Genomic DNA, 25051 nt, shown 5'->3' with positions numbered 1-25051 from the left:
TGCTGTACTCACTTCCTTTCATGACCACATCAAAATTACTAAATTATAGAACAATCAACTTGGATAACCATCTGACAACTAGCTGAATGGAAGTTCTATAACTAAGGATATAAAGAAGAAGTCACGTGGAGACTGGTAGGAGGGACAAAGACACAAAATGGGCTGACCCCAGACCCACATGTGGTGGTTGAGAATCCAGAGGGATTTCTCAGCTGCAGAGGTCCCTCCTGAGGAGTGAGGGTTCTCAGCCCCATGCTGGGCTCCCCAGGTTAGAACACCAGTGCTGGGAAGAGGAGCCCACAGAACATCTGGTTGTGAAAGTCAGTGGTGATTCCGTCTGTCTGGGTGAGATGGAAGACTGCTAGAACCCACATGTCTTTTCAGAGAGCCAGCACACCAACTCTTGCTCACAGGCACTCATCTTGGGCTCCGGAGGAAGGACAGAGGGTCAGAGGGTTGCCAGAGACATACAGAGAGAAACTGAGTTTTGTCGCTTCAGGGTAAGGTCTGGAGGCATGGCTGCCATTGTCCCTGTGTTGAGCACCCCCCACACAGATCACCAAACCTGATTCTGCATTAGCCTAGTAAGCTCTCCTAGCTCCACCCTGATGAACTCCACTAGCTCCACTTATATGACTCCTTGAGACCCTACCCCACTTGTATGTGGAATCTGAAGAACAAAATAAATGAACAAACTAAACAGAAACAGACTCTGATACAGAGAACAAACTGAGGGTTGCCAGAAGGAAGGTGAGTGAAGATCTGGGTGATAAAAGTGAAGAAATTGCCTGGCCAGCGTGGCTCAGAGGTTGAGTACTGATCCAGGGGATCCAGGAGATTGCAGTTTGATTCCTGGTCAGGGCACATGCCCAGGTTTCTGTCTTGATTCCCAGCAGGGGACGTGCAGGAGGCAGTCAATCAATGACTGTCATCACTGATGTTTCTCTCTATCTCTCTCCCTCTTCCTTCCTCTCTCTGAAATCAATAAAGACATATTTTTAAAAAATTTTTAAGTGAAGGAGTTAACTACAATTTGGTAGTTACAAAATAGTCCCAAGGATATAAAGTACAGCATAGGGATATAGTCAATAATATTGTAATAACTATGTGTGGTGCCAGGTCGGTACTAGAATTATGAGGGGGGGTTGCTTTGTAAATTATATAATTGTCTAACCACTATGCTGTATACCTGGAACAAAAATATATTTAACGAAAGACAAATACCATCACACTGGGGATTAAGTTTCAGCATATGAATTCTGGGTGCACACAAACATTCAGTCTCCAGCACTTTGCAGTGAGTTGAGTGCAAAGTACGTTCACTTTCCGGAAGCTATGAATGTAACCTTATTTGTCTCTGCAGGTGTAATTAAGTTAAAGATCTTGAGATGAGATCATCCTGTGTTTTCCCCAGTGGGCCCTAAATCCAATGACAAGTGACCCTTTATAAGAGACACCCGGAAGAGAGACACTGGAGAAGAGGAGAAAGAGAGAGGAGATGGGGGTGCAGATGGCAACCGCACAGCCACAAGCCAGGCAGCACCTGCAGCCCCCAGACGCTGGCCCAGAGGAGGCGCGGCTCCGCGGACCCCGATTTCAAACTTGCCGTCTGGGGCACTGCGAGAGAAGGCATTCCTTCCTGTCACAGGAAACTGGCACGGCTGGGGCATGGCCTGGGCACTGCACATTTTTAAGGCTCCCGTGGTGACTCTAATGTGAAGCCAGGACTGGGAGCCACTGGAACAGGACATTTCAAAAACCTCTCCCCTGGTGTTTTTCCTCAGCTCAGGGCCGAAATGCTTTCTGCAATATCGTGATATCTTAATTATATTTTTATTACCTCTTAGCAGGGTAAATATTTGATGCACTATGGAAACAGCCAGGATCCACAAAGTTGACGGTAAGGCAATAAAAAGCTTTATGTGCAGGTGCAGGTGTCTCTCTTAAGTGCCAGCCCGGCCCGGGAGCTGGTCCCCGGCAGTGTGCGGCTTCTTCGTCTGACCACGAGCAATCCTGCCCCTTTCTTCTCCCGCCTCCCTGTCCCCCTCCTGCTGCCTTAGTCCAGGGCCCACCAAGCCTCCGGGAAGACAGATCTGAGGAAGGGGAAGGGGGCGTGCCAGGTGCATGCCTGCGGCTGCCCTGCCTGCCAAGCTGAGGGCATGTTGAGGGGCAGGAGGAGGTGGTCACCGGGAGCTTTCGGTGTTTTACTCTGTCTCCATGTTGGGGGGCAGGGAGGTACTGTTGCTAACGGACAGTCACCTTTCAATATAAACCTCGATGAAAAAGATGCTGACATTTTATAGTCTCTGAAGCTTATGATTTCTCCACCGTGCCCTTTCTCTTCAGAAATAGATATATATATAATATATATATGTATATATGTATGTATAGTGTCCCCAAAAATGTATTCACACACTTTGAATAATTATAAAGGCAGTGTTTACTAAAATACACTTAATTTTCAAAATTGAGCTGTTAAAGTGTGTATACATTTTTTTGGGACACCCTGTATGTAAAAACATGCATACTGATGCTGATATATACAACATGGATGACCCTCAAAAACATTATGTGAAGTGAAAGATGCTAACGCAGGTTAGTGGTTGCCTGGGGTTGGAGGTAGGAATGGGAATTAACTATGAATGGGCAGGAGAGATCATTTTGGGGTGATAGAATTCTTCCAATGGATGAAAATGTGATGGTTGCACAACTTGGTAAATTTACTAAAAATCGTGGAATTGTACACTTAAAATTATTTAATGGTATGTAAATTACACCTTCATAAGTTTGTAGATATATATATAATCTAATTTAACCCTACTAGTGTCGGAGTACATGCTAAATTTTTATCTTTAGTTTAACACAGTCTTGGCAGAGGTTCCTTTCCTCTGAAGGAGTTGGGCACCATGTACCCATCTAAGTCTGTGAAATCAAGAGGGCAACATGTGCTAGAGTAACCTGAGGCCCGGGGAGTTTTACTCACTAGGTCTTCAGGTTCGTCCAGGGCCTTTCTCTTGGCAGATAGTTTGGAACACTGGTTTCCTCACCTGTCAGCACCGAGCTGGGATATGTACAAAGGTCCATAGGAAAATCACTTTAACCATATTACTACTATAGACTCTAAACAGGGGTTTGGTTTCACTTCCAGTATCAGTCAGGATGGATTGGTTATGCTGCAGTAACAAACAACATCCAAATCTCAGTGACTTAAGAGAAAGAAAATTTATTAGACACTCACACTACATGACCTTGAGGGTTGATAGGGGGCTCTGCTTCATATCGTCCTTACTCAGGGAATCAGATTGACAAAGGTTCCACCATCTATGTCACCAGTGCTGTGGCAGGAGAAAGAAAAGTTGAAGAATCACATCCTGGTTCTTAAATGCTTTTACCCAGAAGTCAGAAACATCATTTTCACTCATGTCTTACTGGACAAAGCAAGTCACATGACATCACCTAACTTCAAAGGAACTGGGAAATAGAGGGAACAAGAAGTGGGTGGATACCTTGCTGGCATGGCTCAGTGAGTGATCTAGGAAGTCAAGGTTTGATTCCCGGTCAGGGCACATGCCTGGGTTGCGGGCTCCATCCCCAGTTTGGGGCGTGCAGGAGGCAGCCGATCAGTGACTCATCACTGATGTTTCTATCTCTCTCTCCTTCTACCTTCCTCTCTCTGAAATCAATAAAGATTAAAAAAATAAATAAAAAGAAGTGGGTGGTCAATAGTTAATGCCTGCCACACCCCGTCTCCAGAAGAGAAGCAGTGGTAAGGATTCACAGGCTGCCCTCTGCTGGGTGAAAACCTTCCCATTTTGCTGGGGACTGAGTTTTCCTCAGGATGTGGCACTTTCAGTGTTAAAACTGGGAGTTTCATGCCATTTGAGATGGTCAGTCACCCTAGCTGTACATCCTGCCGATGGAGTATTGGAGGATCTCTCTGCCCATAATCACTCTTTCAGAAAATCTGCCCCAAACTCTTTTGGGACTTTTAATTAAAAATTGAGGTTACTACAGAGACTGCCCAAAGAGTTTTCAGTGGGCCCCATCTCTGAGAGGGGACTGGAGTACTTGTCTCCCCTGGCAGGGCCTGGAAACTTCCTTCACTCTGTAAAAGCCATCACAGCTTTAGCCTTTACCACTTGCATGAGGTTTTGGTTGGTGAGAGCCCATCTCTTGGAGCAGGGCAGCCACCTCATGATGGGAGAGGCCACACTGTGAATGGGGGGAATCCTTGTACCACCACCCAAAGAGACAGCCAAATTTGGAGTAAATTTGCATCCAAAAAATGACAAGGCAGTCTTTCCAAATTCTTCAGTAACAATGCTACCAGTTATCACACCATGGTCCAGGTGCATACATGTGCTATTTTATTTAAAAATTTTTTTTAATCCCAATATAGCAAACAAGGAAAACCAGACTGGAGAGGTAACTTGCCCAAGTTCACAGAGTAGGAAGTAGCAGGGCAAGGGTCCAGTCTAGGGCTGCCTCTTAATCCCAAACTCAAATGCTTTGCTGTGCCCATCCCAGACCATGAAATGGGTCTATCCCATTCTGAACGGCTACCTGCAGCTGATGAAACTTGAGCCTCAGTCCTCTCACTTGCACGGGGCCCTTAATGTATTTGCATGGTGATGCATTTTATAAAATTTTCAAAAGTCATAAATGTTTATATACTTTTTCTGAAAGAGGGATTCCCAATTATACACTCTTCAGGCCTCAGCAAACCTGGGTTGACTCCAGATTGCATCAGACATGTCCTCTATTCTCCTCATCAACCTCTCCTTACGCTTCAGGCAACAAAAGGGCATGACTTTCCTCAGGAAAATCTTCCCCGTCTCCCTGTGTAACAACTTTCCCTCATTGTACATTTTCAGAGCTCTACATACCTCTTATTCATGACACCAAAGTTACAATTTTAGCATTGACTTGTGCATTTATGTGATTCAAGTCTTTCTCTTCTTTGAGACTGTCTACTCCATGAAGACAGGGCCCATGTCTTATCTTCTCTTGTCATTGTACTCACAGTGCCTACCAGGGTGCCTGGTACATGGTCAGAGCTCAATAAATGTTGCATAAAATAATATCAGAATATTGTGCATACTATACACATAAACATTTATTTTAGTTAAGTTTATTTTAAAGAATTTGTTGAATCCTTAGAAATAATTGGAGATAACTTGAAATTTTTCAAAATTAAGGCTGAGTGTTACTGCTCTACATTAATATCTAGATATATCTAGATAATATAGGTTAACACACATATACTCTAGTGGGGTCACCATTTCTACCTGGGAAATGAAACCTTAGTGGTCCAAGAATCTTAAAATATCTCATTTTAATACTTGACTTAGCTCCCAGAATTCCTTGAAATACAGATAGGAGAAAGCTCAGTAATTATGTAAGTGTTGGGGGTGGTTGGATTGGCACCAAGTATTAGACCCAAGGGGTCAGACTGGATGTGGGTTCAGCAACCTCAGTACTTGAGTTCTGGCTAGGAAAGAATTCAGAGTCAAGACTCAAACTATAAGAGAACATTTATTTGGAAAATCACAGAGGTAGAAGAAATGGGTGGAGGAAACAACTTACAGAGGTAAAGGAAGGGCCCTTGAAGCTTGGGAGTAAGGAAGGTAATGGTAACTCGCCTGGGGAAAGGAAGAGGGAAAGGGAAAGACGTGGGTGTGAGAGCGAGCTGGGTTCTCTGTCCTAAGGGTTTTAAGGGTGGAGATTTTAGGGGAAGTTCCAGGGGAAGATCTTAATAGATTATTCAGAAGCTTCCCAGGTGTGTCCTTTGAGGATGTAGGTATCCACTGACTGATTGGTTGGTGCCAGGTGAGGGGATCATTATCCAATGCAGCTGGTCACGAGGTCAGCCATGGGGTCACTTATCTGGTTTTGCTGCTTTTCTGGGCCTGGAGCTGAAATACAACTGAGGCCTCGATATTATCTCCAGGGAGAAAAGGTCATGGGGTCCGAACTGCATGATATGCTAAGGGAGGAAAGGTCACCCTCGGGGTGATGGTCCACTCTACAGTTTTGCTTTGCTAGACACCCTGGGCTTTCTGCCCTGGTGACCTTCTGTACCTGGCCGGCCGGTCATCCCTGCTCTGCTCATGTCTGTCTAACTGCCTACCACATAAGGAAGGAGCATGCGCTTTTCTTTCTTCTTTCCCCACTGGAAAGTAGACTTGGTGGTAGAAATGGGAGAGCCGTTGTGATGGTTATTGCCAAACTAATTCACTGGGCTTTGAAGCCAGAACTGTCTGAATCTAGAGCCTAAGCTAAGTTAGGCTTTCAAAAGCCTTTCAAAGGCAACTGCATTTAGAAGAGCTTAGCAAAACTCAGAGGTAACCTGCCTTTGGGAAGCAAAAAGGCTTTGGCAATGAACGTACATGGGGATGGATGTTGACTCCAAAATGTATTAATTGAGTGACCACACGCAAATTCCTTCATATCTCTGTTCCTTGTGTTAATGTACAAAACGTCCAAACCTGTACAGAATTTTTATAAGAGTTTTTTTGAGCCAAATTGACGACATATACTGGGGAGCAAGATCTCAAAATCACCAGAGAATAAGTCGTGCAGCTTCTTTTATGCATTTGAAATTAAGGAGGGCCCGGCCGGGCGTGGCTCAGCGGTTGAGCGTTAACCTAGGATCCAGGCGACCGGGTTTGATTCTCGATCAGGCCACATGCCCAGGTTGCGGGCTCAATCAATGACTCTCTCATCACTGATATTTCTATCTCTCTCTCTCCCTCTCCTTTCCTCTCTCTGAAATCAATAAAGATATATTTTTTAAAAAAAAGAAATTAAGGAGGGAACCTAGGAAGATTACATGGAGGTGGAAGAACATAAGGTAGGGATTAGGTTACCTGGTAGTTAAGATTAAGTGCTCTCTTGAGGGTGGTCTGCTTTAGAAGGAGGAGTCGAAAGGGGCATTTCAAAGGTGTTTAACCTAGAGGCATAGAAACAATGGACAGGTCTTGCTTAAGGCAAAGATAAGATTTTTCGTAAAGAAGTTATATGCCTGGGGCATGATTACCTACCAGGACTGCCCGGTTAGGAATTTATGATCAAATCACCCTATGAAGTTCCTTTCCATAAGCCCACTCCTCCATTCCCCCCCCTCCCCCATGCTTTCTTACATGCAGAATGGGAAGGAATAACAGTAATTACCTCATAAGGGGGGGGTGTGAGGACCAAGCAAGACAATGTATGTGAAAGAGTTTAGCACTATTGCCAATTGCATTATAAAAAGCAGTAGAAAGTAATGATTATTATTGTTACTGGAAAAATCAGTGGGCCAGGTTTCCCAGACATGAGTGGGAGTGGGATTCTTGGGGTACAACTGAAATAAGCATTTTCAGAAGCCCCCATGGTAGAATGAGTTGTGGTAAAAAACCTTTATTTGCATGGATTTACATTTCTTGGGTTGTAAAGTCCCATGCCCCTTAAACCAGTCCTGAAAGAGGTAAAGCTGAGGTTCCAGTAGAGCCAAAAGGAGGGCCAGTGTCCAGAGCTTCCGTTCCATGTTGGAGATGGGTCCAGTCCAGCATCAGGTTAGTTAAAGTCCATTAGTCCATTGTGTGGAGCCCACATGGCTGTGGGCCACATGGGCACAGGGGAGCACTTTTCTTGCAACAGGAGTCCCAAGAGGGCGAGAGGGCTAAAGGCCAAGAGCCCAGAGAGTGCACTCCTTTGTCTAGGAGTTTAAATACTCACGTTTCATGCCCTTGCAGTGGCCACTGACTCACTTCTAGGTGTGACGGACAGGTAAGCACCTTCCCATGTCACTCAGACCTTACTGGGCATGCATCTAAACTGCCTTCGTCCAGTCCCTTCCACCATCAATCAGTGGGGAACAGACTTGGAGAGTATTAAATTAGCAAAGCTGTGTAAGTGGCATGCCTATATTATCCAGTCTTCCCTTTACTCCTTTCCTGCCAAATAATAACCAGGTTATTATAACGGTGTCATTATGATTATAATTAGTCAACTGTACAGTGTTGATGGGACCAAAGAGGATTTGAAATAATATATTTAAAATGCTTAGAATAGTCCTTTGCCCAGAGAAGGCACAATGGCTATTATTACCAATACAAAATAGAAATGGACCCCTTTTCCCACTAATAAGACAAATAAATGAATATCAATAAAGATGTTTCAAATTTAGATGGGATGGTGATATTTATCATCAGATATTTGCAGAGCAGGGGCTTTATAAAGTTAAAAAATATAATAATCCTTTCTCTGCTGCTTTAGCTGAGAATTTATTTCCTTGGGCAGGCTTTGCCAAAGACATTTGACCTTGAGATCTCACCCAATTTAAAACCCTGTAGAAAAGTCTTTCACTTGATGTAACATCAATAACAAAAAAACCCCTAAAGTTAGTGGAATTCATAACAGATGATAAAAGAACCATAGGGTGTGGCCTACTGTTAAAAGGGAGATAAAAGGAAACTATTGTGTCTTTCTAGAGAAAAAAATAGAAGAGACTCATTATTTGAGAAACCCAAAATAAACATATATTTTGGAGGACCAAAGACCTGAATTCTGGGTCCTATCACTGCCCTTGCCTTTTAGCTGCCTTTTAATCTCCTGGAGCTAGAGTAGGACTTTGTAGAAGAACTTACAAAGTATGAGGATACATAACTAATAATTGAAATGGTTGTCATCTTAGTTCTTTAAAATAGTTCAAAAGAAACATTTAAGGTTTTCTCAGTTACTTTCTGCAGAAGACTCTAAAGAAGGAAATAATTTTAGTTTGATCAGTTCCTTCTATCTGGATTTCTGTGGCATTCCTTTATTGTTCATTAATATGCACCTCACCACTGCTGACATTAATTATTAACTTTTCCTGGTAATAGCTTTATCACACCACAAGGAGAGAAAGGGGGTTGCAGATTCTGGGACATACAGAATCATGGTGGGTGATTCAGTATAGTTAGAGGTGTATTTTGGGAGTGTTACTAGAGTAATAAGGACCACCTTTTCTTGGAATAACACATTACAGTTTTCAATTTACTTTCTTATCCATGAACTCATTTGACTGTGGTCACAGGGTTACAGTATGAGGAACTTGAAAATTTGTGGCCTCAGCACTCTCAGGCCTCTCTTTTCCAAACTGTAAAATGGAGATAACACTACTCTTCTATCACACAGAGTTGTCCTGTGGCTCAAATGAAAACACATATGCATAGGAAAGCATTCTTCCAGAAAGAAGTAGATGGGAGTGCAGGTCTGTCATCGCTCTCTTTTTTAAGAAAATGTTTTTATTGATTTCAGAGAGAGGAAGGGAGAGGGAGAGAAAGATAGAAACATCTGTGAGAAACAGCGATCAGTTGCCTCCTGCACGCCCCCTACTAGGGATCGAGCCCACAACCCGGGCATGTGCCCTGACCTGGAACTGAATCGACAGCCTCTTGGCGCATGGGATGGCCCTCAACCAACTGAGCCATGTGGCTGGGCTATTTTTTTTTAAAAAAAAATTTTTTCTGCCGGGGTGCCTGTTGGTTGAGTGCCTGCTCTGTTTTAGCTCCCCTGCCCCCAGGAGCCCACTGAGTGGGAGGACAATAAATGGAATAGCTAAGTGACAATAGCGTGGAGAGTGCCCCATCAAGTAGTAAAGCAAGCTCCAGGCAGTACAGAGGAAAGGACAATCATTTTGGAATGGGGGTATATTAATGAAATCTTCAGAGAAGAGGTGAACAAAAAGGTGAGAGGTCTGTCATTCTTTGTGGCCACCTAGCAGCTGAGCCCCTTGCCTCTTTTGAAGACCCACCCCACTTCCTTCCCCTTTGGAGGCACACCCTCCTCTCAAAACTTAAACTTGAAATGCTACTCCCTTTCTGGCTTCCCCTAAGCTGGGCCCCGGCAACCTCCTGCATCTACCTCATGCCTTGGATTGGAAGCAAGAGAAATGGAGGGGCTGGGCCCACGTGGCTCCAGTGGTGAAGTCCGGGCCCAGTGATGGGTCCGCAGGCTGAGGTCCTCACTGAGCCCCTCTGTGGAGTGATTTGGCTGTTGTTCCAGACAGCAAGGTCTCAAATCTGGCTCTCCTGGAGACTCTGTGAACCACCAGATACCTTTTAAACCAGTGCCTCTCACACTGTAAGGCACATACAAATCACCAGCAAGTTGTGTTAGCTGTAGATTGGGACCAAGTAGGTCTGGTGGCCTGCGAGTCTGCATTTCTGACAAGCTCCCAGGTGATGCTGATGCCTTTGGACCATGGACCCCACTTTGTGTAGCAAGTCTTTACTTAATTTGTTTTCAGCTCAAACTAACACCCTGACTGATACAGATTTTGTCATCAAAAATGAGAAGGGAGGATTTGTACATAAAAGAATACCAAAACACACAAAAGGGAAATTTTTCAATTTTTTTGGAATTACAATTATCCATTGTGTTCTACAAAAAAATGCCCAGATGATATTTAATTTTAAAAATTAAGGTAGTTAAAATTGTGTTGAGCAATATTTTATTGTTCTGTAGCAGCCCTAGGGTCAATTGGAGACACAGTGATGTATCATAAAACTGGATTTGGAAATCACTCTATGAGGTAGTTACATTTTCAGGTGCATGATCACAATGGAGGTGTGGGTGTAGGAGACAGGAATGATAACTTCCTGGCTAAATTAACTTTCCTGGAATCCCTCCCTCATACACTCCCTGTCTCATTAAGAAAATGAAGCAAGGCGATGGCGTCTAGGTAGATAAAGACAGAAGCAGAGGAGACCTCCAAAAACATACTAACATTTGTTGACATTAAAAGCCTAAAGACTAGCATCTAAGTCATCTTGGGTTACCATAACAAAATACCATAGCCTGGGTGCTTTAATCAACAAACATGTATTCCTCACAGTTCTAGGGGATAGGAGATCCACGTGCCGGCAGATTCCATTCTTGCCGAGGGCCCTCTTCCTGGCTGGCAGATGGCTTCCTTCTCAATTATTTACTCCCATGATGAAGAGAGAGCTAGGGTGTCTCATTTTTTTCTTACAAGGACACTAATCACATTTTGGGGGCCCCACCATCATGACCTCATGTAAACTCAATTATCCCCCAAAGGCCCCACCTCTGAATGCCATCATATCAGGGGTTAGGGTTTCAACATAAGAATTTTGGAGGGACATAAACATTCAGTGCATTACAACTAGATAAAAATTTTTCTAGATAAATGGTTTAGCTTCAATGCTGGGAGTCTGTCAGTTCTGGGTAAAGGTCGCTGCTGTCGGTGGTGTGTTTCACTGTAATGAGTGTATACCATGGTGAGCTCTGACTCACAGCAGACCAGGGGGCAACACTTTCCTTTCTTGGTGGAACCTAGAGGACCACACATTTTGTCAGTTAGAGAAGTAGATGCATAGGAAGCCCTAGGATGCCTTGAAAAGTACCATTGACAAAAATTGGATGCCCTTGCTCTAGAAAACAAACACTGCAAACTCCAAGGTAGCTCAGAACCAGAGGATGTATCAAAAGATTTCCACTGGCTAATATCAGTGCCCAAAGAACTTCTTAGTGTTGACTTCATGAAAATTCGTGCCTATATCATACCATTTTTGAGGCAAACACACACACAGAAACAGTTTTCTATAATATAAATGAAGATTCACAGAAAATGGTCAGGCAAAGACATGCCCAACTGAGATGAGTGACCCCAGGAAAGGAGTAAACAACCATCACAGCACATACAAATCCAAGCATTGGCTCCACCAACAGGTGTTCCCTAGAACAAGCCCCATTTGGGCCTTAGAGAGAGAAGACACATCATCTTCATGGATTGAACCAAATGTGTTAGGCAAAACAGTAAATAAATAAATTTAAATAAAAGAATGAGATGGAAAAATAATCATTTTATTCCATTTCTCTCCTTTCCCATTCAGTTGATGCCTTGGCCTCCACTCCCTCAGGCAGAGAAGCTAAAAACAAAGAGTCAAACAAAGTAAAGATAGAGAAGTTAGGTCTTGGCCAGGTCTTCCTGATAATTAGTGGGACCCTGGGCTAGAGTACAAACAGATGTCCAAACGTGATATGTCTAAATATTCAAAAGCTGTAAATCAAGCTAACACACTGTTAAAAGATATATAGTCAGTCCTTCAGCTTTGATAAATATTCCTGTAAAATGATGGGCAGAGCCAGGTCAAGCTACAGTTCTGAGAGTCCAACACCGGTGTGGAGCAGCACCAGGAGGGCTGGCTCTGGGTCCATAGGGCACCCTCCTTGTGTTCTTTAACATAGTGATACTTATTGCTGCTGGCTGTGTCCACGTGGCAAGGGGCTTTGTGCACACATGTGGACCACTCAGCTCCTATGTACAGGCTCTACCCACATCCCTTTAAACAGCTGCCCCTTGGTCTCAGCTTGGCCTGCTGTGTGCACTCCAGGGCTGTGTTCCACCCTTGGAAAGTTGGACCTGGGGAAAGGCCTGTACAGGCCCTGAAAATGGGCTCAGGGCCATCTGGACAGTGAATTTGGGTCTCTCATTCCTGACTTTGGTCTATAAGTTGAGGGGGTGGTGGTGGACACAGGCTCTGGAAAGGCACATACCGTGGGCCTCGCTGACTCCCCACCCTGTGGGAGGGTGGTTGGTGAAGGGCCATGGGGGAGCTCTCTGAAGCAAGGGGCCCAGGGCTGGGCTCCCTCTTCCACTGCTCTAAGTACTGTTCTGGGTTTGAGGAGTCCTGGGCTCAGGTTTTGATGAGTTAAGGGATTTCAAGGGTCATTTTGACTACATTCTATGTAGAACCAAAGTCAGTGAGTTGGCTTCATTCTTCCCACTTTGTACTGGATATTTAAAAATATGAGCAGCACAGCAGCACCAAGACTTTCTCTTTTATGAGAGATGCCCAGGACTGGGGCAGAGAATGATGGATGAAACCAGATCCACCTTTCATCTCATCATCTCATTTCACTGGAAGAGCTGGCAGAATTGGCAACACTGTGCAAACTGTTCGTTCTTCCTTTCTTGCACAAGTATCGTTAAATCTTCCTGTACAAATGATACGATTCCATTGTACTAATTGTTTCTGGTTTGGATTAGTTATTTATAGCTGCATAACAAATCACCCCCAAATTTAGCAGTTTAAAACAACAAACATTTATTATTTCATAGTTTGTGTGTGTCAGGAATCTGGAAATGGCTTATCAGGGTGTTGTTGCTCATGGTCTTTTATGAGATTACAGCCAAGCTGTCCACCAAGGCTGCAGTCATCAAAAGACTCAACTAAGACTGAAGGATCCAATTCTAAGCCCACTTATATGGTGGTTTTTAGGTTTTTGTTCTCACAGGCTGTTGGATCAAGAGCCTCAGTTCTTTGTGTGTCTCAGTTTCTTGTCATAACACGTGGGCCTCCTGGGAGCCAAAGGAGAATTTCAGGAAGGAGAGAATTTCAAATGAGTCAATGGCATATGGAAAAGGCTACCTCAGTCTAGCAGCTGCAAGCTTACTGGAGAGTGGATGGGAAACCATGTCACAAAGTTGGTTCAGAAGCGAATGGGAGGGAGGAAAAGGGAGATAGGGCCAGTAGATCCCAAACCAGGGTCTGCCACAGGTGCTGGGTTGGGCCATTTGGGGAGCTTATAAAAAATATACCAATTCCTTAGAGTTAATAACACTGTATTGTATATTTGAAAGTTGCTAACAGAGTAGATCTTAAAAGTTCTCATTACAAGAAAAGAAAAAAAACGTAACTGTGTGGTGATGGATATTAACTAGACTCATTGTGATCACTTCACAATACATAGATATACTGAGTCATTATATTATACACCAGGAACTATGTTATATGTCAATTATATCTCAATTTAAAAAATACCTAGGAGACCTCTACCATTTTTATTATTTTTTTGCAAGGAAGCAGAAGTTGAGAGAAATTAAATTACTTGTTCAAATTCCTATAGCTAGGGAAGGGCAGAGCTGGGGTTGAAACTCAGGCTCATCTGGAAGCCAAAGTTCCCTTGAGTAAGGGACATGCTAGCTTGGCTCCCCACAAACCTATATGAACATGAACACTGGCTCTCCACTGATAGCAGGGTGGCCCTCCACAGACAAACAAACAATCATGCTGAAAAATCAGGTAAAAACAGTGAACAGTGAGGGCCACCAATAGTCTAAGCAGAGTTTCTGGTACTTTTCTGCACATTGATATCACCTGGGATTTTAAAAAATACTGAAGCCTGCATCTCTATCTATTAAATTGGTCTGGGATAACATTCCAGGCATCCCAATTTAAAAAACTCCCTGAGTGATTTAATTTGCAGCCAAGTTTGGGAACCATACTGGTTTAATCCATTCATCCTTGGGGTGGGGCTGGGAGTCACAAAGCTCTTTAATCCAATGAAGGCTGTGGTCCCCCACCCTAGACACTTTTGTATTTAGATACAAAATGTGGCATAGAGTTTCAGGGCGTTAACAGATCCTAGGCAGCGGATCTGGGAACCCCTTGGAGGGTGGTGTCTGGTGGTCCAGAGGAAAAAAACCCAGATACAGGAGTATCCGACTCCAGTTACTGTGACGTGAGCTCTCTGTCTCCTCCAGAATGGCACTGGCCCTTCTTTACAGAGGCCTGGGCGTTAGTGTCACCAAGCCCAGTTCCCACAGGAGCGAGGCTTCTGACGAGCAGCCACCGCGCGGCCGCTGTGTGCGACTGTGCGTGCTGGTGTGCACACTGGTGTGCGTGCCGGTGTGCACACCAGTGTGCACGCGCGGGTCCCCCGGCGAGCCGGCGTTTCCGTGACGAGGCTGCGGCTGCAGATGCTCCCCGGCGCCCCTCCCGCCCAGTCCCCTCCCCCGCGGCTCCGCTCGCCGCCTTCCTCCCACCCCCGGCAGCGTCGGCCGCCTCCGGCTGCGCGGGGCCGCGCGCGGCGCTCGAGCCCCTCCTGCAGCCGTCCCGGCGCGAGCGGAACGCCGAGCGCGCGGCGTGCGTGGGGCCCCCTCCCCGCCGCCCAGCGACCATGAGCTGCGGCGCGGGGGTCGCGGAGAGCAGGTGAGCGCCGGCGCGGGGCGGGAGGGCGCGGGAAAGCGGTCGGAAGGAGGAAGGGCAGAGCGGGGGGAGGGGGCGGCTGGGCCCCACATCGCCGCGTGCCGGCCGGGCTTTGCCCTGCTGGAGCACCCGGCCCCGGGCTCTGCGCCTGCCTTTGCCCGGGCGGGGCGAGGGCTTCCCGGCTGCCCTGGCATCCCGCTTCGGCCGCACAAACAAAGAGCCCTTCGACGGCCGCACCTCCCCGCGTGGGGTGCGGAGCGCGCGGAGGCGACGCGCCTCCACCCCGACTGCGGCCCCGTAGCCGCGGCCCGGGCTCGGCGGCAGCACCTGGCCGGGGCGGGCGGCCCGGGGGTCGCGCAGGTGCCCGCGCGGGAGGCGGCGGCGCGCGCCCGGGAGGCCCCGTGTCCGACCCGGAGGCGGGCCCACAGGCGGCGCTGCGGCCCGGCTTCCCCGCGGCTTTCCCGCGGCGCGGCGGGGGCGCGGGCGGCCGCAGGTGCGCGCGGTGCGTTCACGGCCGGGGGGAGGAGGGGGAGGAGGGGGAGGAGGGGTGGCCGCGGGGGTTGGTGGGGCGCCGGCCGCGGAGGGCGGGTCGCCGCGCGGCGCCTCCCTTGCCCCGGGTGATGAACTCCCGCCCCTCGCGCCGCCTAGGTGACTCCGGGCCTCGGCTCGGCCTCCGCTGTCCTCGCCTGCCCCCGGCGCTCGGGCTTCGGGTCCCGCAGTCCCTGCGCTCTCTGTACCCGGGACCCCAGGCGGGTGCTCCGTTTTTTTTCTGAGCACTCGGCGCTTTGGCCACCGACTTTTTAAATAGCTGGAGTGGAGGGCAGAATTAGTTCCCTCAGCGTCCCCGCTGCCCCATGCGTGGAGCCCCCCACCCCTCCCGGCAACCCCGCACCCCCATGTGTCCTGCCCACAGAACTTTCTGCTTGAAGGACTTCAGCTATTCCTGTTAAAGTGCCTCTGTCATCAGCTCCACAGACCTTTAAAAGCCGCTTTCCACATGAGAATGTTTGTTAGGAACTGGCGTGGGGGTGGCTCTAACAGTGTTGTGGGCTGTCCAGTCCTCCAGAGGTGCCCACTGTCACAGGCAGCTGCCGTTGGAAGTGGTTCGGCAAAAGACACGTGATGAGTGGTTTGTGAAATCGGTCGTTTCAGTAACCCTGCAGTTAAGTGCTTGCAGGAAGTCCACCCAAAGCAGTGCAGAAATGCTGAGCAAAGATTCAGGCTGCAGAGAATTTACTTTTGGGACAGTCACAAACTGCAAAACAAAGTTTCTATAGGAGCAACTAGAGGAAGAAGAGAATGCCAAGGTTTAAAGTGTGCACGCCTCAGTTTTTTTTGTAGATCATTAAACATTTGGCCCAGCTTCTGTCACGGTGGAGGGAGGTGTTTTGTTCTGTTTTCCCTTTTTTAAAAACACTGTTGCAGTCAGGAAGACAGCCTAGAAAAAAGTCTGTCTCCCCCCCCCCCCCAAATAATAGTTTATTGATATTTAGAGAGAGAGGAAGGGAGGAGAGAGAAATATAGATGTGAGAGCCCAGCAACCTTCGGCTGCCTCCTGTAGGCCCCCCTACCTGGATTTGAGCCCGCAATCCAGGCATGTGCCCTTGGCCTGAATTGAACTGGCCACCTCCTGGTGCATGGGACAGCTTCCAACCAACTGAGCCACACTGGCCAGGGCTGTCCTTTTTTTTTCTCCTTGTTGTTAAGAGCATGAGTAAAACCACACTGGAACACGAATGAGTCCACTTTGAACATCAGACACTTCTGAGAGGTTTCACTTAACAGCAAGACTTGTGAATTACTGTTAAAGAGAATGTCTCTAAAGATTTTCCACAAAAACAATAGGAAGTGAATTGAAATACGTATGTGAAATTGGCACAGTTATTTACACAAACAGCTAAGCTCTGTAGGCTGCTCAGAATTACCAGCTCTTTTGAGTATTGCTCTTAAGATGTGGACCCTCCTCACCCCTTTCCATCAAAACTTGTTAGTTCACCGTCTCATCTTTTGGCCTCTTCAGGGAGGTTGTTGCTAATGTGTCACTTTCACATTTCATTGTGGCAACAAAGTCCATATAATTTTGTGTCAGACAAGAATGAGGCTCAATTCTTAGTAAATTGTAAAGCACCCTCCTGGTGTTTGCTACTGTTGCTTGTAATTTTTGGTAGCTGCACAATATGCCACTCTCATCACTTAGCCACTCCCACATTTTTTGGTCATTTAAGCTGTTATTTCTTACGTATTAAGGAATAGTCTCTACCTTATATCTAACCATCATATTTTGTCATTTAATTGTTCAATGACCTTTTTTTTTTTCTTCTTTTTTTTTCAGTGCAAAACTATATGCCAAACAATATGTTGGATGCTGGGAATGTGGAATCCTTAGCTACACACACACACACACACAGTCACACTCATACTCATTCACTCATACCCATCAGAGCAGTGCAGTAAAACCTTTAATCCAGTTGTAGGTCAAATGTTGGCTCAGGGAGGGAAGTAGAGAAGTGACCCCTTCGACTGGGCTGAGAGGTGGGAATCCCCCCCACCCCATGCAACCCCAGCCCAGGCGAGCTCTCCTTGCCCACCCTGGGCACTTAGGATTTCTTTCTCCTTCCCCTTCCTCTTCTTTCTCCCCTCCTGTCCGCTCACTGCTGGAAATGTTCTTGCTGCCTCCCTCCTGCCCGCCAGCCTAGTTCCAGCCCTTTCCCGCCTCTTTGGAGTACATTATGCAGAGAGCTCATTGACAGTTACAAGGAGGAGGAAGGGAGTAAGCCCTCTACCCCCTAATTCCTGCCCCCCTACCCCCGCTGCTGCCCTTTAGGCCATATTCCCCAAGCAATCAGACTTCTCACCTTCTTCCACTACCACCCAGGGGCATTCTGCATTCAGAACCATGACCTACAAAGCTAAAGAAAGCCCTAAATAGTTTTCCTTTCCCATGATGTTGGAAACCCTCTGTGTGTGTGTGTACGTGTACATGTGTGTACACGAAGCCATACAGAAAACACAGACATCTTAAGTGTATAACCTAATGAATTATCACAAAGTGAACACACCTGTAATCACCACCCAGGTCGAGAAATGGAGCGTGGCACCCTAGAAGTGGCCTCGTATTCTTTTTACTGTCATATTCCTCCTCCCCAAAGGAACCAGAGATTAGTTTTGCTTACTCGTAAACTTTATCAAAATGGAGTCAATCACACAGTATATACCTTTCTGTGTCTGGCTTCTTTGGTGCAACATTGTGTGTGTAAGAGTGATACTTACGGAGCATGTAGCAGTTCTTTCGTTCCCATGGCTTACAGTCTTCCATTATGTGACTGTATCCCATTTAATTCACCTGTTGTATTCTCGATGAGAGCTGGGCGTGGTAGTTGTTTCCAACTTTTGCCTTTACAAATAATGATGTAAGGAATCCTTTAACCTTTTCATACCCTAAGAGCTGCCAGTTTCACCTGGTGTCGCTGGGAAAAGGGAGGAGGAGGTGTAGGTGAAGGAACCAGCCTGGAGAGCCAGCCCTGTGGATTTCCCATCTTGGCTGGAGTTTCGAACTTTCAGAAGTTCGAAAGCTGTGCTCTCATTCAGAGACCCAGACATAGAAGGAAAAAGCCATGGGATGGCTTCTATCATGGGCGAGTTGATTGGAAGTGATCTTTGGGGTGTTTTGAAAAGAAACGTGGTGATGGGAACCCAGCCTGGCTTGGGAAGTGTCCCCTAAGGGGATCGGTAGCTGGCAGCTCAGGATGCCTGCATCTTTCCTACCTGCCCCTCCTGCCCCCCACCTTCCCCTTGCCGAGTCCCTGATCTACCCCAGGGCCTGATCCCAGAGGGCTGGGCACTGAGGGAGTCCTGTCCCTGCCAGTATGAAGGTGGCTCTGTTGGCTTCCAGAGCTTGCTTCTGAGTGAAAGCTGTTTCCCTAAGGTATGCTTTAAAGTTACCTAGCCTCCTGAGTGGGGGTTTTCATCTAGTCCACAACTTCTTGAGCAGAGCAGGCTGGCTTATGTGGCCTGGGGGAGAGAGGTTTTCTTTAGGGAAGTGCTGGGGCCCTTTGGACTCAACAGAGGCACTGTCTGAGCCTGCAGATTGCCAGGGGCCCTACAGGGTCAGGCAGTCCTCACGGAAGATGTGGAAGACAGCAGATTCTGGGACCCAGCACTATTGACTTCCTCCTCTGCTCTCAAGTTTCAGTTATTCCTGGAGACTGCCCAGCCGACTGAGTGGTTACCATCAGTTTGGTTACACAGTTAGGGTTTCTCCACTTCCCTGTCCCTCCTCACCTCCCGCCTTTCCCCCTGACCACACTTGCTTTTCTTGTGATCCTGGTCTTCATCATCTTTTTCCTGCCTCAGATAGACTCCCACCCTTATCCCCCCCATCCCCTCCCCCGCCAGTTCTTCCCCTCTTGTCCATTCCTGCTTGTTCTCTGTGGCTCAGCTTAAATGTCAGTTCCCCTGGAGCCCTCCTCAATTCCTCAATCTTACACAAGCTCTCTTGTCTTCTCTCAAAGTACTTCTTGTTTCTGATACACGAAGACCTTTCCCCATCAGGCATATGGTTTCTCAAAGGCGCAGACCCGTTCGCTTTGTTTACTGGGCCTAACACACAACCCAAACGTGTTTGTCAAATGAGTGAATTGATGTGTGAGCCAGGAGGCTGTGACGAGTTGTAAGGTTGTCTCTGCTTATAACTTGCTAGGTGATCTTGGGTATATATTCACTGGGTCACTCCTAGAGTCCCATCTCCCCGTCTAAAGTAATTAGACCTGGAAGATCTTGTAGGTTCCTTTTGGTTTCAGCTTTTTCTGACAGAGCGTCCTTTTTGGGGAACGGTTGCACTTGAAAAATGCACTATGGCCGTAGCATCATCGTTTCACTGACCTCGTAGTTAGTTACCTGCCTTTGTTCTTAACAGAAGAGCTCAGTTCTTCCCAGTTCATCGTAGCCTATTCTGAGCTAACGTTATAGCTTACATTTGTTTTTATTTTGCTTTTCCAGGATCATACACATTTATTTTCTGATTTGTCTTCCATGAATGTGCCTCTTGGGGACACGGTTCATGTGTCATGTGTTTTGTATCCCCCTCTGCCTAGAATAGCACCCGTTAAATGGTAAATAGTTAGGTGTTTGCTAATTTGGTAAAAGAGATCCGCATTATAGAGAATGTTACTTTCATTGCTATTATGCTCTGGGGACTATAGCTACTTGGTGATGATACAGGTTAACTCTAGTTTGTGACTAATATAAACTCTTTTCCACTTTCTTTAACCCATTTATTTCTTATCTCTTATTTCCTAGAAGGTGTATAAGGCCTAAATGAAGTAAAATTCTACTTGGTTTACTTCTGGTGAAAAGTTAGTTAGATGAGGTTTGGGGCTCATTGTGGATTTAATTATGCTTGAAAACTTTGTGTTAGTTACTGTAATGTAACTGTACTTGAGAATTACCTTCACAGGCAGTAGGAGCTTTAGGAAGAGAGACTGGTAAGTGTTTTTCTCTTACAAAACGTACTGGTGAAAGCTTTGGGCATTGCAATCAGATGGAGCAGAGTTCTTAGATATGTTCCCCAAGAAATTTTGGTCCTTATTTCCTCATCTGTAAAATGGGCATAGTAGTGATTCACTGCCAGGCACTAGAAAGGTGGTTGTGATGAGCTAATCCACACAAGCCAAGTCCTTGGCTTAGTTTCAGACACACAGTAAATGTTAAGTAAATATTAGCTACGATCATATTACAGTTTTATTTTCACTTAAAGCATTGTTAGAAATCTTTAACCAGGGCCTGGCTGGGTGTGGCTCAACGGTTAAGCATCGACCTAGGATCCAGTAGATCGCGGTCCGACTCCCGGTCAGGGCACATGCCTGGGTTGCGGGCTCGATCCCCAGTCCGGTGTGTGCAGGAGGCAGCCGGTCAATGACGACTCTCTCATCATTGATGTTTCTCTCTCTCCCTCTCCCTTTCTCTCATTGAAATCAATAAAGATATATTTAAAAAAATAAACACATCTGTAACTGGGGAATCGTTAGTTACTGAGCCAGGTTTGAGTGCACCTGTTCTGACACTGATACCAATCTGTGTAGGCTGCACAAAGTTAAGCCGGGCGCCGAGATGGGAGAAGAGGCTCCCTCAGAGGTCAGAGTGTCTGAATCCTCGGTCCAGCTCCCTGCTTCACCAGCCTGTGTGGGTTTGGCCAGTTGTTTTAACACCTCTGAGCTTCGGTGTCCTCTGCAATGGGGACGGCAGTGCTTGCCCTGTGTTCCCGGCAGTTCCTGGGAGGAGCTGGTGCATTCGTGGTTTGAAAGGGCTTTGAAAGTGCTGACATATGGTGCCTACGCGAGGATTTGGTTTTGCTCTAGGTTTCATCTTGCTGTAGCCATGACTTAATTCCAACCACAATTTTGTTGTTTTACTCATTGGCACCTATTTTAATATAATCCATGTGTTTTTTTCAACAAACATGCAATAAATACCCTCATTTAATATTACCCCCTTAAAGTCTTAAGCCTGTTCTTTAAATCCCATTGTACCTCAGAGATTTTACTGTTCCAAGGTGTAGGATCCCCTCTCCCCCATCGCCCACCTTCTACTAAGGGAAAGATGTAATAAGGTGGGGCCTGGAAGCTGATAGGCATAGAATTATACCTAGTAATAGTGATTGAGTCCTGATCAAAATTAAGGAGTTTTAAGTGCTATTAAGTAAATGTCCATGCCCCTTCCCTACTGATCTCTAGTCCCTAAATTACACTGTGAGCATCTGGAATGGGTGCTCTCTCTCCAGGGCTACTCTGTTTTTCCTTATAACAGGCCACATGGGAAAAACAGAAAGGAAGAGAGTGTGGGGATCTAGCATCCATGGAATGGCAAGGACCCTGGGGGTCCTGCAGGGCCTGCTTCCTCCATCTGGCCGTGCAAGGGGCAGAGCGGCTGTCTTGTGGGTGGGCTCTTCCTCAGGTCTAAGCCTGTCTCCCATCCCCCTAAACTGTCAGGTGTTTTGTGCAGAGAGTTGGCCTTCTGCCCCGCAGCCTCACTAATCTTGTCTTGGACACCACTTACTATCACCTACTTCATGGAGAGAATAAAGGTTTTATACAGAGGTTTCTGGGTTTTAGCAGGAGGTCTAATATCTAAGCAGATGTATACACGTCTGGAAATAGAGATAAGCAGCTGCAGAAAGGGGATTATGAAAGTGCCAGTTAAGGGGAAAATGTGCTTTTGTCATTGAGGACACAGGAGCGGATTTTAAGCAGACATAGTTTGTAAAATAAGAATGGCTCTAATTCCATGTTCTCATAATTATTTTAAAATTGAAAGGCACAGTGGCTGCATTATGACAGGTTCGAATCCAGAGGAAAAAAGATGTAACGCTTGGCTTGCTCTCTTATGCATTTCATTGGGAACCATATTTTTGCCTTTTTTAGTTTCTTGAAGCATTTCCCAATTTTGGGTTCTCCGCCACTCTCTGACCTTTTGAGCAGGAGTTTAGGATTAAAAAACAAGAGGATTTAGGTCTGAAAATGAGAATACAGGTATTTCATAAAATCATAGAACTTGGGAAATACCATAAGCTGGGAAAGTTTACCAGTATAAAATCTTGAGTCAAGGAGGCTTACAAAATCTGGGGGTTCCCACTAACGTGGACAGAGAAGAGAAACAGCAAGTACTCTTTTTGCTGTTTTCTTCCTCAGTTTACTTTTACTAAACTGAGAAAGCAATTGGGATTTGGGGGTGAAGCAGTAGTGAGTGAGGAAAGGCATGGTACCTGGCAAGTACCTGGACTTTGACGTCATAATGGACTGGGGCCACGTGACTCCTTTTCTTATTTATTAGCTGTGTGACCTTGAGGAACTAAATTAACCTCTTTAGGCCTTAGCCTCTGCATTTGTAAAATAGTCTTCATAGGCTAGAGGGATGATTAAATGAGAAAATAAAGATTTTCAACACCCATAAGTACAGATAACACCATTGTTTTCTTTCTGCCTTTTCATTTACTCAAAGATTCTGGTTCAGTGGACCAGAAAAACTATTTTTAGTGGGTATCTGATAGAGTTTTAATGGTCCTCGGACCACACCTTGAGCAGTGCTGTTCTTTACGGATAAGTAGGAGTTTGGGCATTAAGGGGGAGGATAGGGCTGTCACCATGCACACACAACTCACAACTCCAGGGGGTACCCCTACATCATTGTACACATCCATGGAGAACCCAGAGTTGGGGTACATAACCGACAAGGCCACAGGCAGTGACCCTGGGGGGCTTCACAGAGAGTGGTGTGTGTGTGAGAGTGTGCGATATGTAGGGTGTGCTTGGGACACTGAAGATCTTTCACTCTGAGGCAGCAGGCAGGGTGGGAGACAAGGGAGCGGTGTGGAGGTCCTTGTGTGCCATGCCAGCAGACTTAGGAGGCAGTGAGAAGCCACAGAAGGGTTTATGCAAAGCCACGGTTATAAAATGCTGATGGTCACATGAGGGATGAGCCACGGGAGAGACTGCAGGCAGGTATGATAATTAGGAAGAAATTATATCAGCCAACCAGATGAGAGCCAGTGAGAGAGAGAGAGAGAGAGCTCTTGAACTGAGGCAGAAACTGTATGTTGAGGAGGGGCCGGTTATGAGATGTGTGCAGGAGAGGCTCAGTGACCGCCAGGTCCCAGGCACATGGAACTCAGGGAAGAGGCCTGAGAAGGAGGTAAAGATTTGGGATCTGAAGCCTTGGCGTGAGGGCGAGCACCGAGGCAGTGAGGAGCAGTAAGAGGAGGGTGCACCGTGTGATTTTGGGTGTCAGTCCCCAGGATGCTGAAGCAGATGGAGCCAGGAGATGGAGCTCGTGGAGAGAGGAGAGGCCCCTGAGACAGGGGAGGCGGGAGGCGGGAGCAGACCAGGTGAGGGTCCTGAAAGCCATGGAGGAGATTGTCATCTGCTTCATCTAAAGAGAAAGAGATCACTAAGCCCATTGGGTCTGCCAGGCAGGAGTCATTGGTGGCTCTAGCTAGAATGGTTTCGGTCACACAGGAGAGCAGGAGCCAGATGGCTTTGAATCTAGGAGAGAGTGGAGAGTGCGAATGTGGAGGCTAAGCTCCTTTGTGAACAGACTGGAGGAGGGCAGAGAGCTCAGGCAGTGGTGAGGATGGAGCGTGGGGCAGGGCAGGGACCTCTTAGTTAAAATGAAGGGCCTCTGAGCCCGTCGTTTCTCAGGCATGCTGATTCTGAGGTGAGAGGCCAGAGAAGCAGGGTGGTTAGACCTGGGAGAGGAGAGGGACCCGGGAGAGGCTCTCAGAGGGAGCCAGGTGGAGGGGCTGGAGGCGGTGCAGGATGGGCGGTTAGGATGGTGTTACTTACAGGAGAATGACCGGGGGAGGCCGATGGCTGGGCGTGGCCGTGGCCGTGCTTTGAACCTGGGAAGGTGTGCTAGCTCCTGTGGGTATACCAGGACAAGGAGTTCAAGGGCACACTTGATAAGCTCCCTGTGTCTGTGTGGTTTGGAGCCAGGCCGTGGAGACTGAGGGGCAGGAGGAAGATTGAAGGGGAGAGAGTGCTTTAATCTGCAGCATTTCTGGAAAAACATAATACAGTGATCATTTTGAAGTCGTTTTCACAATTGTGTATAAAATTGGTATCGGTTTCTAAAACTGTTTTTCTTTTCTTATTCTAGTGATGGTCACAGTGCCTCTCCAGAAGAAAAAGGTATGGTGCTCTAAGCCAGAGTTACCGAAAAACGGAAACATTAGCAGTTTTAGAAAATGACTTCTTTATTAGTTTCACTTACTGGCTGCAATCGCTTTGTTACTGTCATGCATTCACGGACTTATAGAAATGCATTAAAATAATCATTAGGATAGGATGACAGGATATGTCTTTTTTTAGAATTTTAAGATTATTTTTCAACAGATATTTAAAAAGGTGAAATGTAAAGAGTTTGGGCCTTTGTAGCTTTTCACAACTTTCATCTCCTTTTAAATTCTGGGACTAATGTTCTTTTTAACTTTATTTTAAATTCAATACAGTAAGTTTAGTGAAGTATTATCAACTGAAGTCTATAATTTTCCATGTATGACAACTAGGTGTTTACTAGTT

General features: G+C 46.4%; 1 protein-coding gene across 1 annotated transcript in view; it reads left to right on the top strand.

The window, feature by feature from the left end:
• Window positions 1-14003: 14003 nt before the first annotated feature.
• Window positions 14004-25051, top strand: part of LOC308557938 (uncharacterized protein) — a gene marked incomplete at its 5' end in the record, with an annotated part of 33806 nt that continues 22758 nt past the window's right edge. The window contains 3 exons of the mRNA XM_081138833.1: window positions 14004-14075; window positions 14695-14984; window positions 24630-24661. Of these exons, the coding sequence (XP_080994959.1) occupies window positions 14004-14075; window positions 14695-14984; window positions 24630-24661 (394 nt within the window). The remainder of the gene's footprint in view (window positions 14076-14694; window positions 14985-24629; window positions 24662-25051) is intronic.

The sequence above is a fragment of the Miniopterus schreibersii genome (assembly GCF_964146895.1).
Source record: "Miniopterus schreibersii genome assembly, chromosome: 5".
Lineage (NCBI taxonomy): Eukaryota > Metazoa > Chordata > Mammalia > Chiroptera > Miniopteridae > Miniopterus > Miniopterus schreibersii.
The sequence above is the reverse complement of the archived record's forward strand: the minus strand, read 5'-3'. Positions and strand labels throughout refer to the sequence as shown.